Genomic DNA, 18123 nt, shown 5'->3' with positions numbered 1-18123 from the left:
AATTTCTTCTGCTATTTTTTGCCTTTGAATATTACTGTTGCATTCTCCGCAGTTCGTAATTTGACTCTCTTATTCGCGCAATCTATCTGAGCGTTATGACATGCTAACCAATCCATTCCCAAGATAATATCGAATTCTCCTAGCTTAAAAGGAATTAAATCTACCGAAAAATGATGTCCGGCTATTTCCATATCACACGCAAGACATACTCCATCTACCGGAACTTGGTCGTCATTCGCTAATTTTATAATTAACGTTTCGCCCAACCATTCGATTTCACAATGTAACTTACCAAGAAATTCTTCAGAAACAAATGAACGAGTAGCTCCAGAATCAATTAATACTTTTGAAATTATAGAATTCACCAAAAGTGTACCTGCAATAACACTCGGACTCTACACCGCTTCTTTCATGGTCATGTTAAAAGTTCTTGCTTTGGGTTGATTAGGCGGCGGCGGAGGTAATGCTAACATTCTCGGAACACTGGCTGCCATAGCTGATCCTTTGCAATTTCTGGCGATATGCCCTTTCTTTCCACACTGGAAACAAGTCATCTCTGCTGTTTTACCTGTTGGACATTCGTTAGAATAATGCCCTTTTTGCTTACACCGATAACACGTTACATCCCTTTTGATACATACACCAGTATGTTTTCGATTATATGTCTTGCAGTACGGCACTGGAACTCTGACCATTCCCTGCTGATTGGAGGTTTGGAAATGATTACCTGCCTTCTGTGAACCTTGTCCTATCCTTTTAAAATTCAAATTTGCCCGGGCTTGGAATCCCGGCTTTCTGCTGGAGCGATCTTGGAAACTTCCCTTTCCCTTGTCTTGCTGAGATCTTTCACTTTCTGCTTCTATAATCAAAGCTTTCTGAACTACGGCGGTATACGTCGTTAATTCGAAAACTGCAACTTGGCCACGAATCCATGGTCGTAATCCTTCTTGAAACCTTTGAACTAGTTTTTCTTCAGTGTCAACCTGTTCTGGAACAAACCTAGCCAACTCAGTAAATTTGGCTTCATATTCTGCCACGGACATATTTCCCTGCTTCAATTCTAGAAACTTAATCTGCATTTGATTCTTCACATAGCGAGGAAAATGCTTTTCTAAAAACAACTCTTTAAACCTATCCCATGCAATAACTTCTTCACCCTCTAAGGCCTTTTTAGATTCCCACCAATAATTCGCCTCTCCTTTCAACAAGTAACTAGCAAAATCAGTCTTCTGGTCCTCACCTACCTTCACTAGTGCGAACGATTTCTCTACTTCTTTTAACCAGGTGGTAGCTTTAATAGGATCAGTAGTCCCTTCAAACTCTGGAGGTTTAACTGACTGAAACTGCTTAAAAGTAACAACAGGTAATACTGGTGGTAATTGAAGCTCAGGACGAGGTGGCTGTTGTAACATTTGTTGTTGTATCTGCTGTTGCTGATGCTGCATCTGCTGCTGCATCATTACCATCTATTGTTGCATCAGATGGAACATTTGGTTCATGGTCTCATTAGTCTGATTTTCAGAATTGCTGTTAGAGGTCTCAGCCCTAGTCTTTCTTTGTGGTGCCATCTTCTTCTGATAATAAAACAGGTGATATTTATTTAATAGTTTAATAAACAATCGACAATATGTATGGAAAACAATTTATCTTGTATTCATAACATGGTTTATTTAAAAAAAAACAGTTGCTGAGTGTACAGACTGGAAATGTAAACAGTTAAATAAAATAATTGTTTTTTTTCTTTCAACAGGAATTATAATATAAAAAACTGTAAAGTGAAAGTAAATGCTATAAAACTGTAAAGACTGAAATTTAAATAAAAGAATTTGAAAAAGTTCATCTTATATATATGTGACACCAGCTTCAGGTGTAAATGCTTGATACAAAAAGTCTCAGGCTACTGGTCATCACTACGGCTACAAGTCACACTATTGCTACAAGTTAAACTACTACTACAAGTTAAACTACTGATACACACATACACACTACTCACTAGGTTATACTATGCTGCCTCTATATACACATGCACTCTGGAGTCACCGTCTCAAACCCTCTCAGAACCCAGGCGGAATACGCCTAAGCTCCTCTCTAAGTGCCTGGACCAAAGTCTGTGCCAAGCGAAAAACCCCGTAGAACTCTGCAAAAGAAGGAGGTCCATCATGAGTCAAATCATCCAGCTCCCAAGTGGCACTCATCAATACTGACTGTAATCGCTGTCTCATATAATAATCCGGCTGTAGGGCCGCTAACGGTCCTCTGTCCCTCTGATCAAACAGATGCATAATCTCCCGACACTGTGCCCGCCAATACTCCACATCATCCCTCATAACTCTATACTCATGGTATGGTACCATATGCGGCTGAGCAACCTGACCTACTGACTCCTGAGAAGGAACCCTCGGAATACCTGCACCCTGCTGGGGTAAACCTAACTGTAGATCCACATCATGCTCTCCCATCCCCTCTACTGGAATCATCTGAACTATGTCCGGCTCTGGGGCATGCACTGGTATAGGAGGTAACAATGGTGGTGGTGGTAACTCCTGCTCAATACCTAGTATAAACTGGTGCTCAATAGGTAAAGGAACCATCGGCTCGAAGAACTCAAATGGATCGAACATCTCTATGGGGTCATGCACTATCCCCTGTACTGGTGGTACCGGCTCCTGTGGCAATGGTGGTGGAGGTGGTAGAGGAGGAAACATATGCTCAGATACTGGAGGTATGGCTGGTGCTACTGGCCCAGTGACTGTCCTCTCGGAAGATGCAGAATAACCAGAAGATGCCATCTGATAATATACCAAAGAAAAGAAGAGGTCATTAACAATTCTAAGATTATTTCCCTATTCTAATCTGACCTAAATCCTAACACTATTCATCCTAATTTGACTATCCCTATCTTATGTGATCTCCTTATCCTATCTTAATCCTAATGTTCTTGTTTTCAGTGACCAAACCTACAGCTCTGATGCCAAACCTGTAACGCCCTCCAGACCCGGGGTATAAGTCTGGGGGTTACTAGCTAATCACCAAACCTGTACAATTTGATTAACAATTAATAAAGAAATGAAATTAAACCCCTTTAACACTAACCAAGATCTTTTTAAGTTGAAGTATGAAAACAAGAACCACTAACTACTTTTATTACAAACCAACATTCAAAGTCTCACAAACTCTCTTTATTACAAACCCTTGTCTAATTCATTTTAAGCTAAGTTCAACTTTTGTTCAAACACACACACCTACTATCTATCAACACTCCACCTGCTCGGGCAACTCAAAGCTTTCTTCCTGGATTGGGATCAACACCTTGGGTATAAGAGGATCCCGAGGCTTGACTCGCTTCTTTACCACTCGAGTCCTGATTGGTTTCATATTCCTTCTTAACTGAAAACAATAAGGTGAATAACAACAAAAGGGGTGAGCCAAAAGTTGCTCAACAAGTCCACAAATATATAAACAGTGTTAAAGCATTTTAAATGAATCCGCCATCCCAGGTATATCTGCCAAGATATAACCTCACAAGAATAGAAAGAAGGCCATTACTGGCGAGTACAAATAAACTAAACTGGACACAAGTTCGCATCTATATTCTGCTGATCAGTCAGAATATAATGCAGATCCATATCTCAGTATATAGATCCAGTCGGGTGCCCAGGCACTACGGCCCATGTCGAGGCACCAGTCATCCCGGTCCTCAGGATTAAGACACACTCAATCCCAAAATATCCTTATCCAGTCCATCGCTTAGCAACCGAGACAATCGGTATGCTTTGATATATTCCAAACACTAGAATATATCAATCTCCATGTGTTACCAACAAAATATGAATCAAGAATCCAAAGAAACGGAGAAATCAAGAATTGAAATGAAATATGAACAAAGGAATAGGAATTGTATATTAGTGATCAAGAACAATAATCAAGAGAATGTAAATGTGATAAATATTTGAATCAATATCACTATTCTGAAAGTAGAATAGAGGAAAAACTTGCCTTCTGCGCGACTTACTGTAATTGAATCACTTATGTCTATCACATTGGACTATTACCGACTCAACTGGCTTGGCTGGCTTAGCTTCTGTTGGCAAAACAGACTGGTTAAGTCACGTCGTACTTTATTTGCATCTTGAATCGACTTCAAACTGATCCTAACATCTACCCATGCGCTTATGACTGACTCATGTATTACATATAAGCAAGTAAGACTCGATTAACCACGTAATACATATAAGCACATAAGCACATAATCATTTTTATGGTTAAAATAATTTTTAAAACCAAAATCGACTCGATGATCGCTCAACTGATCGTTATTTGACTCGTTTCCCATTTTTCCGGAATTTTTCGGACTCGTCTCGACACGTAACTTAACTGATAATCAAACAAGTCACAAAATCAACTAACTTCTAAAAAAAATTAAGCTTTGATATTATTTTTAATGAAAAGGATTCATTTTTCTGAGTTAACAGGCTTTCGTTTCACGCAAAACGGACTAACGGTTGAATTATTATTAATTAAATACTGATAATTCCATTTATTAATCATTATAAATAATTATAACTAATTTTTAAAACCCAAAAATAATTTTTAAATCATTATTTAAGAAAATCAGAATTAAAAATAATTTTTCTATAATTTTTGAAATTAAAATGAATTTATTATGATTTATTGAAAATTATTTGATTAATTATCAAAATAATTAATCACTTTTAAGTAATTAATGAGTAATAAATAAATAATAAATAATAAATAATTAAGAAAATAATTCAATCTGATTTTTAGAAAATAATTCAGAATTATTTATAATATAAATTAATTAATTAAATAATTAATTAATCAATTTACAAAATAAATAAAACTGATTTTTAAAATTAATAAAAATAAAAAGTAAAAATAATTTCCAGAAACATATGTCAGAAAACAGACATCTGATAAGGTGGATCAAAACCGGGTTCTGGAAACGGGTCAACCGGGTTGGATTCCAGGTCTGTGAAGAACACCACCGGAATCTGGGTTTAAACCCAGAATCCGGCGACTTCACCGGACTCCGGCGAGTCCAATTCCTGGCCAACCGGACACCGTTTGGTTCCGTTTTTGATCCCAAAACATCCCAAACTACTTCCCCAATCTGTTTCAGGCCAAAATCGACCAGAAACATCCCTGGATATCATTCTCCGATCAAAATCATCAAGAACTCCGGCCAAAAATCCAAATCACTCATTTGTACATAACATCAAACGTTATATAGTGCAAAATGAAACTAAGAACATATACAATCAAACCCCTAACATTACAAGAACCAAATATTCACAGAAATCATCGAGTTGTGTTTTGAAAATTCGACCTAAACCCTAGAAATCGTGAATCATTATCCAAGCATCGTTTGTTCAATTAAACACCATGAATCAACTGTAAATCATCTAACAAAGCTATATCAATCATCAAAACATCACAATAACCCCAGAATCAAAAAGCCCTAATTCGAACATAAACCCTAGAAATCAAAAATCAAAAACGATGCAATAAAACGTGAAATTGATGCAAGAAACAGAAAGAACGGATCAAAACCTTCGATTTGAGTACTTGAATCACACGATTTGATGCTGTAATCAGTGAGAAATCACGACTTGATTCTTCGACCCGAACCTGTTCTTCCCGACCCGATTTCAGAGAATTTTTGGTAATTTTGCAGATTTTAATGATTAATTATAATTAATTAAATAAAAATTAGGCTATTTATAGTAGTAAAAATAATACTCCTAATAAAAATTAAGGGGCTAATTATACATTAAATAAAAATATTGGGCCCTAATTTTTATAATTTTTGAGTATTAAAATTTAATTTATAAATATTTTATATATGCAATATATATGCCAAAAATTCCCAAAAATTGTGAATAATGCAAAAATGCAAAGAAATAATATAAATGAAAGTCCTATAATTTTATAAAAATATAAATATGATTTTTGTGGGGATTTTGACACCCAATGGGGCCCAGAAAAATCATTTTTCGGAAAACGAGAAAATTTATAAATTATCTAGATGTTCTGAACAAGGCGATTGTAAAAGCCATTTGATAAAAAAAATAAGGCCCGTTATTTTATTTGAAATACTGGCTTTAAAATCATCGTTTGGGTCATAAAACGTTTGAAATAAAACCTATAAATGCATAATAAAATATCTGAAAAATACCTTAAAATACAGAAATGACATGGAATACACGTATCAGGTAACAGTTAGGGTTTATCAGATAATCACACATAAATGACACATTAATTCACATATTTTATTATAATCATGATATAATATAAACGTAAAGTTCCCAGTCGTTACAGATTTGAACCTCTACTTGGATGAATTGGAAGAAGTAAGAGGGATTGATGCTCACAGATATCTTCCTGAAAGGCTGGTATTCAAGTACAAGGGAGGGAGAAAAATCACATGGCCACTTCACAGGATTCTTCAAGAAAGCTGCTCTGTACTGATTAAGATCTTCTCATCCTTCAAGAAAAACTTTGGGTTCAATATAATTGCAAAGAAGTTGGTTCTAAAGAAGATAGAAAATCTAAGGAGTGATAAAGCCAAAAAATGCACTTCCAAGAACTCTTACAATTCCCTTCACAGGAAAGAGAGTGCATTTGAGGCCTTATTGGCTGATGAAATTCATGGATGATAAGGGAGTTAAAAGATTCTTTAGACTGGATGACCAATTGAGTATCTCTAGCAATGAAACTCTATTGGAAATGCAAGAAATGTTGGATCTATCTGAAGCTGATGAATTTGAATTCCACAGACAACTCCAGAATCAAATAGAAGAAAACAACAGGAAGTTTGGAAAGAAATCCATACAATCAAGGAAATAGAATTATATGCTCAGACTAGAGGAGCACCTTGATAATAATTGTGAGAACTCTTTGTACACTTTGCTTTGTTCAATTTTCAATAAATTTTGCAGCACTTATCAGTTTTATCTACTACTTTTTAATCTGTATTTTTAGGGTGTTTTGTTATCATCAAGTTTCTCTTAGTTTATGGCTACAATTCCAATAGATATAAATTGGAGGAGATTGTTAGGAATATGTTGTGAACTTGATGATAAGTTAAACAAAACACCTTAGTAGATTTAACTTAGTGAATTTTGTAGCACTCGACGGATGATCTAATATAGTCCCGACGGATGAACTTTACAGTCCCGACGGATGACAGATTAACATCCATCGAGTGAGTAGTTTATGTAATAAATAAGTTATGTAGCACATTTCTGCAAACAACAATATGTAGACTCTGTAGGAGTGTATAAGTCATGTTGACTACTAGTTGATATACAGAATAGGGTGACTAATTGTAAATATAAGATGTCTTGTAATTATGTATAAATGAAATGGAGTCAAGTGACAGAAAAGGCTCCCGACGGATGGTTCACAAAGGCTCCCGACAGATGATCAACAAAGTTCCCGACGGATGACAAACATAGTCCCGACGGATGATCAAATTCAAAATAGTTGTTGACAGTGACAACACAGTCACATGCGTTGGGTGTTTGCAAAAGGAATGTGGCAGCCTGTTAAGCAGAATTTTGAAAACAAATAAGCATTACCATTTCCATGCAAATGTGAAGATATTCAAAGATGCTGGAATAGAGTGGTGAAGTAGCATGAAGTTAGACTAGATATATTTTGTTTTATTATCTTGTCTTAGTATCATGTAAACTTGGTGATATATAAACCAAGTGTAGCAAGTAGAATAAATAATTAAGCAAATACATTTTCTCACAGAAACATATCAAGCTGTATACTGTAAGCATTTCTATGTAGTTTGTTTGTTCTACTTGCAAAACAACTGTGAGCTATTCAAAATTTCACAGGGTTCTCAATTGATATATATATAGGGGAATGATCAAATACAAACTAAAATTAAAATAGAAACTAGGAACCAATCTAAGTCATTAGATCTACCTAATCTAATGGTCCCCCCCTAAATCACCCCACCCAACTACTCTGCACTCTCCCACACCCAATTTCAGCTTTTCCCCTCCGTTTTTAATTTGATTTTTCCTGTCAAACCGTAAGTTTTTTTTAAAATCCGATTTCACTATATTTTTCAACATCTATCAACGTTCGATTTGCATACCATATGTGTTATATTTCGAATTAGTTTTTTTTAAAAAAATTATTTGGTTTCTAGTTTCTATTTTAAATTGATTTCTATTGGAGTAACCCATATATATATATATACTTTCAAATCCACCAGAAAGTTTTAAAAGCTTGTATTATTATTAATTAGTGTTTTGATTTCTATCGCTCTTTTATTCCCCACCATTGCAAATCAAATACTGTTATATGTATTAAGTTAGAAAATCTTGAAAAGAAGCCAGAATTACATTCAATCCCGCTTCTTCTGTAATTCTTGTTGTATTGTTAGGGAATAACATCACTATTATAGAAAGCAAGCAGAAAAACTAAATAATTAATGGAAGCTAATAACTTAAAGAATATTAATCTTCTGAAGTTAATTGTTTACCGGTATTTGGTTCAGATTCAATGCAGTGCCACATCCTCAAGAATGGTTGTTGTGCACTTGTGCTCTTCGCTCAACACAAAAGAGATAACTGAAATTTAAATATGCTTAATGATAATAGATAGATAAGAAAAAATTGTTAAACATCCTATACATGAGTTTATATGTTGATCAAGTGGCCTTGTCAAAGCTTGATAAATGCCACATTAATATCATAAAGGAGAGTTATCACTGGATTATAATGCATCAAAACCGCAGACCTAATGGCCCAACCATCTTTTTTTCACCTCAGGGAAGTTCCCTTTTATGTATCTGTTTTTTTCTATTTTGCTCGACAGTTTATAGTACAAGTCCATATAGCTCCATTCTCTAAGCAATAGCAGCAGAAAAAAGCTATCTTCTTTGTAACTTTTTCTTAAAACTACGCGCAAGTACATCATCTTTGAAGTACATATTCAAAGGTAGATAAATCTTTTTCTATTTGTAATTGTGTTTAAAATTTATCTCTGGCCGAATAAAACCAGATACCTTATTTGGTTGATCATAATGGTTCCTGCGTTCTGTATAAATCAAAGTGTATTAATATATTAATGGCGCTATTCTTGCTGAGGATTGAGATTAAAAAAATATGACGTAGTACTTGGCTACTTGCAACATGCCAAGTAAAATTGTAGTTCCTGTCTACTGTAGCATAATCACGACAGAGAGCTATGTGTTCAACTGCATTGGACGGTAAGGTCACCGAAGATTGAAGAACAAGATTAATCTGTTATTGCATAAATTGATTGTTTAAATCAAATTTCATTAAGAATTTGAATCACATATTAGAATGTCCTTTAATGATAAGTATGAATACTTTGCTTGGCGTTCTAGTGATTATTGTTGGCATCCACTTGTGGAAAATATTATTTCCGGTCCCAGATTGATTAAGAACCTAACATATCTTATGCTTACTTTTACTCTACAGGAACATATAATTCTGTTTGGACTGAAGCATCACTTTTTGTTCAGTGTTATTTTATTCATTGTAAGTTGCTGATTTTAGAACTGATGGCGGCAATAGAAGTTTCTCTTGGCAATAAAGCAGGAAGTACTAGTGGTCTGGTGCCAGTATTATAATATGTGCAAGGCACTTCTGGACTGATTACTAAAGTTCTCGAACAAGATCATATACTAGTTTTGCATCTTAATGATTGCTCACATCTAAATACAGATTTTACATGGTCTTAATCTCTGAAGCTTTCAAGATTCCTGGCATTCTTTCGAGTTTTACCTCTAGTTACTCAAATAATTAGTGGTTAGCCTGTGGTGAATGTTAGTGATTTAAGTCCGGTTATATCCAACTCCTAAACTTAAGTGAATATGAACTTATATGATAGTGTCCAATAAATTTTTTTTTTGGCAGAAAAAGAAAAGGATGCTGAAACTTTTTCCTTCTCTCTTCCAGTTCTTCCCCTCTACGGTTGAGGTTTGGCACGTAATTCTGAATTGGCTCTACCAAGGATTCCCAAGCATTTGTTAGTGAGTTTCCTCACTTCTTGCTCTTGAATTTGAATGAAAAAAAAAATCAGTGTCTCAATCTCCTCCGTTATCTCAACACTAGCGACTGTCAAAGGAAAGAAAGCGTGGACCTGAAATAACTCACTCAGAATGCTTTACAAAGGATTACGGACATACAAACCTAGTAAGTTCAAATGAGAGTACAGTTTTCTGTTTATAAGGACAAGAGAAGGTTACCAAAATTTAGGCTGAACAACAATAGGAAGCCTTAAGGTAACATGTTTTGAAATTATACATTTAATCCTGAAACTTTGATCGTTTGATCGATTTTAATAGTGTCTGCATACTGGATAGCTATAAGAAGGGTCCAAATGTTTATAGTAAAAGTTTAAGGCTTATAATTTTAGTTTAAATATGAAGGATTGATGTTTAAAATTTTCAAGCATTAGGGTCCCAAATTTTTGACAGAGAGCAAAATGTAACAGAACATTAACAAAATTATTTTGGGGAATATTATTATTGCATGATTATATTTTGTCTCTACATGTCAAAATTGGCAAACACTGATATCCCTGGTACGAAATATAGTCATTGGACATCACTACAAAAGTGAGTGCAGGCATCTATTACCTTAAGAAAGACAGCAATCATAGCACCCACTTATCATGCATTTACTTTAATTTTTTCACCTCTGCCTGCTGTAGAAAACTGATAACATGAACACACACGACTGCAGTTTTTTATAGAATAAGAACTGTAGTTTTATCTTACCCTTGCATATAAAAGATCCCAAGACATTGTACTTTGTCCGTGACAAAATGGCACGGATAACAGTTACAGCAAGTTGACATGATATTCCATTTCTCTGCTTACACATACATTAGGCCACATTCATGGTTCAGAAAAGATAGCATCACTAATTCTTTTCAATGAAGTGTGTGTAGTCGTTTTACTTTATTATGGATTTTGTACTTAATTGAAACATTTATACCAGATTAGCAGGTGTCCTTCTTTTTCTTATCCTCTTTTTTAAGTGATTACAGATATCGAATCCATCAATCACACTGTAGCCCAAAGGATAGTCGTTTTTTTTTATAACAAGAGGTTGAGGGTTCAGGGCGAGGTGTTAGTGTAAGATTATACAATTCTGGAATAAACTTTTACATAAAAAAGGATAAAAAATCAAGAATCTGAAAGAACTAAACCATTTCTATCCTCGCGGTCATTCTTAAGGTAATAGACCTAATATATATGTGAATGCGTGTGTTGTTTGTTAAAACTGAACTAAGAAAATGGTTAGGCTTCGCCAGAAATAAAGCTACGGTTTAATGTGCTCCAACTGGATTCACAATAAAAAATCATGTCATTTTTTATTCTCATGATTATGATTCTAATAAGTGACACCATAAAAGTCTGCAAGGCCATTTGTAACTTTCAGTGAAGACATCGTATGTGAATATGCATAGTTAACTGTTGGAACACAAGAGAAAGTAACCTTACTTCGTTTCGGTGAACTGTAAATCTGAACTGCGTTGCAGGGAACAGCTCGCTATGCATACGTGGAAGGCACCACCTTAAAACTGTAGACAAAAGAAACATAGTTAATTATTCGTAAATCAGAAACATGCTTCTGCATCTGCATGCTTTTACTGTTGATTTTTATAACTGTTAAACCATACTTTTCTTGATAAACTTGCTTGTTTCTGAAAGCCCACAAAGCTAATTGGTATGATTTAGAAACAAGAAATTGACAAGTGACATAACGCGCTCGTCATTTTCAGTAAGCAACTGTGTTTTCTAAGTAATCTTACTAGCTTAGATCTCAATTATGCACTGGGGGATAGTGACTAGTTCCTTTTGTTTCCCTTTACTTGATTCCTTGGGCCATATTCTTCTCATCTTCTTTCTGTGCTTTTAGATTTCTCAGTAGATCTCCTCTAATATGGGGTCCCTAATGGAATAATAATTGATTAGGAATTTTCTTTTATGACTTTCGATTCACGGGACCTTCCGATACTGATCGAAAAAATACCAGGGGGTCACTTGGCATCATCCCGGAATCTCCTTTACCTCATGTGGAATATTTTAAAACAAGAAAGGAGGGTTAAGTACAGCAGTTGTGCAAAGAAAAAGGTGTCTTCATAACAATTCTTTGCTTGTTTTTCAAACATTTGGGCCACATATAGTGTAGAATTTGTTAACAGTTATATTCTTCTTTGAATTTCAAGTGTTAGGTTGCCAGTGAGGAATATTAGTACAGCCAAGAAGCATCAACTAGGTGATTGGTATCATCCTCTTTCAAGTCAAAAGTTTCTAATATGTTAAAATTTTATATTATATAAAATAAAAGTATCACCTGAAACATTCAAAGGGATCAATTATTATTAATTACAGAACACCTTGATTCTCCTGGATCCAATGAACTTAGTTCTTGATCAATATTAAAGGAAATGCCTATGAGTTTAACTGTTTTAGAATCTTGATCAATGACATTGTTCTTTACTGTGCATGCAACTACCATAGGATCTTCCTTACTTTCGAGCTTTTGAAAATTGCAGCAGAATAACTGAATGTATGGCACTGAGATGGCAATGCATTGAGATCAATCATTGAGGGCTGATATGAGCTCTGGGAATTGACTAGCTCCAACCTAAAGATAAGATTAGATTTTTATTATTTAAATCTGAGTGAAAGCCTAAGCCTTCAGCTAAGATATGTAGATGAAGACTTAAATTAATGACGATATAAAGAAAACACTATCTTGGAATATATTTTCTATGGACTTTTGCAGGAATAGTAGGTCCTGTTGATCGTTTTCTTTCACTTCCTTCTTTGTCTTTTATTCTGGACCATTTTTTTTGTATGATTCCTTTTATATTAGGAAAATACATACATATGCTTGTGTTGGACATTTTGTCATTTGATTCGTTTATGCAGTTCTCCGGACTCTCTAGGACATGAAGTTTCTGCAGTTCTGCACATATCTAATCAAACGCGGAATTATCATAGCCATTTTCATTTTCTTAGAGTGTCCAAAGGTCACTCTTACCGCTATGATCAACTGTCTACTTGTTATCCGTCACTTAAATTGAACACTATATCGAGGGAACATAATTCAAGATTAAAATCCTCCTTCACATGAGTTCTACTATGAGTCTGGTACTAGATTAAAATCGCACTCGCAACCAATAACGTTAACAGAGCACAATAACTAATTACGAGCCTGGTACTACATGTCCACTAACATGAATGCAATTCAAGAACTGAAACACAAAGACTGTTCTGCACTTGTGCATAATTCTATATGCTTCAACCTCTCTAAACTATTAACACATGATCAGAAAAATGTATTAAGAAAATTTTGAAACACAAGCAAACTCCTTGGGGAATAAACTTTTGTAATGATAGATAGTCATCTTTTTAGGCAGGGATCCAAAATATGCATCAAGTTTTTTACTTTATCTATGTACTATCATCTACTTCCATAGGATTACCAATGTAAGTAGTAATAATTATTTAGGTTGATCACATCACACTTTCTGTTATTTCTCCATTAATCTTATCCATCATTTGCTTTTCTTATTGGTATCATTCAATCACAACCGTCAATCCTATTATGTCTTAGCATAATTCGGACGGTGAAGATGCCACCACACTCTAATCTATCAAACATAAGTTGCAAATTAGGCCATTATGGATTGGCTTATTCATGTACTTTTTCTTTTTGTAAAGTAGTTCTTGATAACATAAATACGGCAAGTTTGTCCTAAAATCTATTGTTGGATTCTTTGATTCCTCTATCCCTACAAGGAACAAAAAGAATCTGCCAATCCCACCACGCCCTGCTCAAAAGAGAAACTTAAAAAGAAGTCATTTGAAAAGAAAATAAATAATGAAACTGAATTTTAAAAAATGCCCGTTTGCTTATCTCTTTCAATATTCATAAAGAAATATCCTTTAAAGCATCCCCCACTATTCTAATCTTTCCCCATCAAAGCTTCTCTCAGTTTTAGAAAGTTGCTCCCATTATACATCATGGTGGGGATGTATTATTCATCAGGAATCAAGCACATAAACACACACATATAGGGTGATCTTATATTGCAAACTATTTTAGCCTAACAATTATACAAATAATTATGAATCACTCGTCCGGGGACAACATACATGTCTTTCGGTTAGATGATAATTTCTTTTCAATGAAAGAAACTTTTCATGTGGACTTTTCCCGACAGAAAAAAGTATGAATTATCTGTCATAATAGCACACATCAGACGTCTATTTTGATTTTACGGTATTGTAAATTTGGGACCTTAAATTGACGGTATTATTATTACAAATTAATTTTCATATACTAATAATTTGTAGGATAAATTATTTGTATGGAACCAATATTTATAAAAACATGGTTGTGTGTGTGTTAGGAAGGGTGGGGGAGGAGAACAGGAGGATAAAAACAAACCATCAACTTTTTTCCTCTTTTCTCTGCTTTTGAGACTCAAATTGAAGTGTGTTGCTTTCTCTGTTTTTGCTGCATCAGAGAGATTCTCTCCACTCCATCCTCAAGTCAAAGATGAAGAAAAAGAAATGAACAAAATGATAGATAATATTTGATACTCTATTAAATGGGAAAATTTGAAATGGGAGAAAAAGAAAAAAACTAGCCACAGCTCATGGCATATATTCCCTCCCAACATATCCCCACTTATGTTTCCAGATATGGTGGTGAGAACATAAGACATTTCAACAACTCCCATTTATAAAGAGAACTCCAGCTGCCCTTACCAACTCACCTCATAATTTTAAGTCCCTTTAACTCATTCAAACTTTTATCTTACATTCTCAGCACTCAAATAAACATCAATGCCTCTACTGAATATGCAGCAACATCAAGATATGAACCTGGTTTTGTCAAGTGATGCAAAGCCTAGGCTCAAATGGAATCCTGAACTTCACCAAAGATTTGTACATGCTGTGGCACAGTTAGGTGGTGCAGACAGTAAGTATTTTCACAAACTCTGCATTAATCATTAGTAGTGTTTAATTAGGGTCTGTGATTAACATTCTTGATTAAAATTTTGATTGGGCAGAGGCAACACCTAAAGCTTTAATGAGGGTCATGGGCATTCAAGGACTTACTTTATACCACTTGAAGAGTCATTTGCAGGCATTTATCTTTCTCTGTTCTATATAGCATTGTTAATCAGATACGAATACTGCAATGCAAGAATCAAACTTATATTTGATATTTATTGCTGCAGAAGTATAGACTTGGTAAAAGTCAAGAATCACAAACTTGCGACGACAATGATCAAGCAGGTGAGTGGTCTTTATGTAATGCACGTCGATTATGAAATATACGTGAGAATTTGAATCAGGACTAATTGAAAATTTATCAGTGCACGCAGAGTACGAAGAGAGGCAGATGGCTCTCCCTAGTAGGGAGTATAGCAATGGAAAGAATCAAATTAACGAGTAATGATACTTGAAAGAATAAATTTTTATTGTCTTTCTTGCATTGGGATTAAAAAGATCACTGTTGATCGATATTTTTATATTTCATTCAGGAGCTTGCAGATTGCTCAGGCTCTACAGATGCAAATGGAGGTGCAGAGGGAACTCCATGAGCAAATTGAAGTAAAAACCTCGCATGATCATGACATTATATATTCAAATTCATTTTACAATGATTAAAAGAATCTTATCTAGATATTTCTTTCAGGTACAGAGACATTTGCAACTGCGGATTGAAGCCCAAGGGAAGTATTTACAGTCTGTGTTAAAGAAAGCGCAAGACACACTTTCTGGATGTAATGCCTCTTCTGCAGAAGTAGAACTTGCTAAAACTGAACTATCTCAATTAGTATCAATGGTTGACAATGGATGTCCTAGTTCTTCATTATCTATACTAACAGAACCTCGTGGCTCAACCTTAAGAAGTAGCGAGAACAAGCCATTAAGGGGGACTAGATGTTCTTTAGAAAGTTCTTTGACATCATCAGAAAGTTCTGGAAGAAAGGAAGATATGTGTCAAAAACATGAAACTGATGACATTACAAACAATAGCAATGAAAATTCTGTGGTGCTCTCTCTTATGGAGATGCATTCTCAAAAACAAAGTGCCTCTGCAGAGAGAGCCAATGCAAGAAAAAGAAGTGAAAGCAACCTTTTGGAAGGTGACTGTGTTGAGCAACCATCATTAAAAGGATCAAAAGCCAACAGAAGTCCTGAGCAGTTGATCAGCGAGTTTGATTTTTTGAAAAAATTCGATCTCAACAGCCATTATTCGAATGACATGGATTCGGGTTCAAAGGAAATAGATCTAAACTCCAAGGAAGTTGATCAATTCAATGATAATCTATAAACCCTAAGACATTGGTTGGATGATGGCATGTGGTACCATCTTATATCTATAATGGAACTGCTTCTAATACATAATATGTTTTTGTACAGATTATGCATATTGTTGTGTATGGACTACCCTGAAAAATCTAATAGTTTATCCATATTTAAACGTTTATAATATGAAGTATAAAAATTGTTGTGTTTGACTCGATTGTTGCTGGTTCAAAATTTGAACTCGAACGACCAGTTCAACTATATTAAAGATCGTGTTTGGACCGATGGTTCCGCAATTGTTAAGTATACCTAGCACACTGGTAATTTGTATCATGAACAAACAGGCTAATAAAGATAGCATTTATATGGCTTCCATAGCAAGAAGGATCCATATCTATAGTTCGTTATACCAGCCATAATTATCACATAGACACAAGTTAATAAAAAATGTGTCAGAGAATGATTCAGAGAGACCATGTTAATATGCTTTATACTCTTTTCTATATAGAAAAAGACAAGCAGGTATTCCACAGGGCACAGAACTGCACCTCAAAGTAGAAAACATGATTGTGGAAGCAAAACGCAAAGGTGGAAAGAATGATAGGCCAAACCATGCGCATTGAGTATACATTAGGAAGGTTTGCTTAAAAAAATAGATTGACTAAGTCAACTACACTTTGATCATGCTCACCTCTATGTAAAGACTACCAAAACAGTGCGAAGATTCTTATTCTGGGGGATGAAGACTATGTCATCTGTAAAGACAAATTGCAAGTTCCCTCTTTAGTTGTGAAAATGGATTAGGCTACTATACCAATGATTAATCATCAATTAGCGGTAATAGATTGAATTTATAATTTTAATAGACCGTGAAGTTAATTATTTTAACTAGCGGATGATGTTAGTTCTTTTGAATGAAATTATGTAGTTGATTCAAGTTTTTTATTGGAGTGATTGGCCAAAAATATTTTGTTTTAGAAAATGTAACAAGAATACTTGTTTTTGAAATATATGGACAAAAATACATTTCTAATACGTATTTGAAAAATGGATAAGGCTATTACGCATTTGACAAATGAGTATTATTTAAAAAAACAAAAAAAAAACAAAAAAAAAAGTAAAATCATGATACGCATTCCTGACATGCGTATCATGCATTGCACGAATGCGTATCCAAATTATTATTTTTTATTTTTTTTTGTAATTTTTTTTTACACAAGTTACTCATTTCTAAAATACGTATTAGTAATACCCAATTTTAAAATGCGTATTAGGTAGGTATTTTTGGCCAAACATTTCAAAAAATGGTATTCTTGTCACAAAATTTAAAAAAAGAGATTTTTTTGTCATTTTTTCTTGAGTTAAATGCATTATGTGTACCTCTAGTTTCAACAATGTGCAATGTGTGTAGCTATTTAGCAGTATGTGTACTTGTAGTTAGAAGATTCTTGCAAATTGTGTACTTCCGTTAGTAATGCACTAACACCGTTAAAACAGCCTGGATGGGAGGGGGTAAAGTAGTATTTTCTATTCTCAGATCAATCCTCGGTTTAGGCGGCAAAAAACAAGAAGAACAAGAGAAACAAACAGCTCATAAATAACCCTAATAAATTGTATGTTCATTAATGGTAGTCTCTTAAATACACACAATCTTTGTCCTAATGACTTGGAAATTGAGAGAAGTTGGTAAAGAAGATGATGATGGCCAAAATTACAAAGGTAAACAAACTAGGTTTACTCTGTACGACTCTGTTTTGTGTGTT

General features: G+C 34.6%; 1 protein-coding gene and 1 long non-coding RNA gene across 3 annotated transcripts; both read left to right on the top strand.

Annotated features, from left to right (window-relative positions):
• The first annotated feature begins 8753 nt into the window (after nucleotides 1-8753).
• LOC141673080 (uncharacterized) lies at nucleotides 8754-10242 on the top strand. Its single transcript, XR_012555798.1, has 3 exons — nucleotides 8754-8982; nucleotides 9489-10042; nucleotides 10125-10242. It is a non-coding gene; the product is annotated as an uncharacterized LOC141673080 (long non-coding RNA).
• A 4428-nt stretch (nucleotides 10243-14670) lies between these two features.
• On the top strand, nucleotides 14671-16572 carry LOC141673062 (myb family transcription factor PHL8-like). Of its 2 annotated transcripts, none has more exons than XM_074479807.1 (6): nucleotides 14671-15020; nucleotides 15112-15188; nucleotides 15283-15340; nucleotides 15430-15496; nucleotides 15589-15658; nucleotides 15744-16572. In XM_074479807.1, exons 1-6 carry the CDS (start codon nucleotides 14885-14887, stop codon nucleotides 16383-16385), a joined length of 1050 nt encoding a protein of 349 aa, XP_074335908.1. In that variant the 5' UTR covers nucleotides 14671-14884; the 3' UTR covers nucleotides 16386-16572. The 2 variants fall into 2 exon arrangements, with proteins under 2 accessions (XP_074335908.1, XP_074335902.1); XM_074479801.1 differs by having other exon boundaries at nucleotides 14675-15020; nucleotides 15421-15496.
• The last annotated feature ends 1551 nt before the right edge of the window (nucleotides 16573-18123 follow it).

This window comes from Apium graveolens, chromosome 1 (assembly GCF_009905375.1).
Source record: "Apium graveolens cultivar Ventura chromosome 1, ASM990537v1, whole genome shotgun sequence".
Taxonomy (NCBI): Eukaryota; Viridiplantae; Streptophyta; class Magnoliopsida; order Apiales; family Apiaceae; genus Apium; species Apium graveolens.
This window is presented reverse-complemented; position numbering and strand designations above follow the sequence as displayed.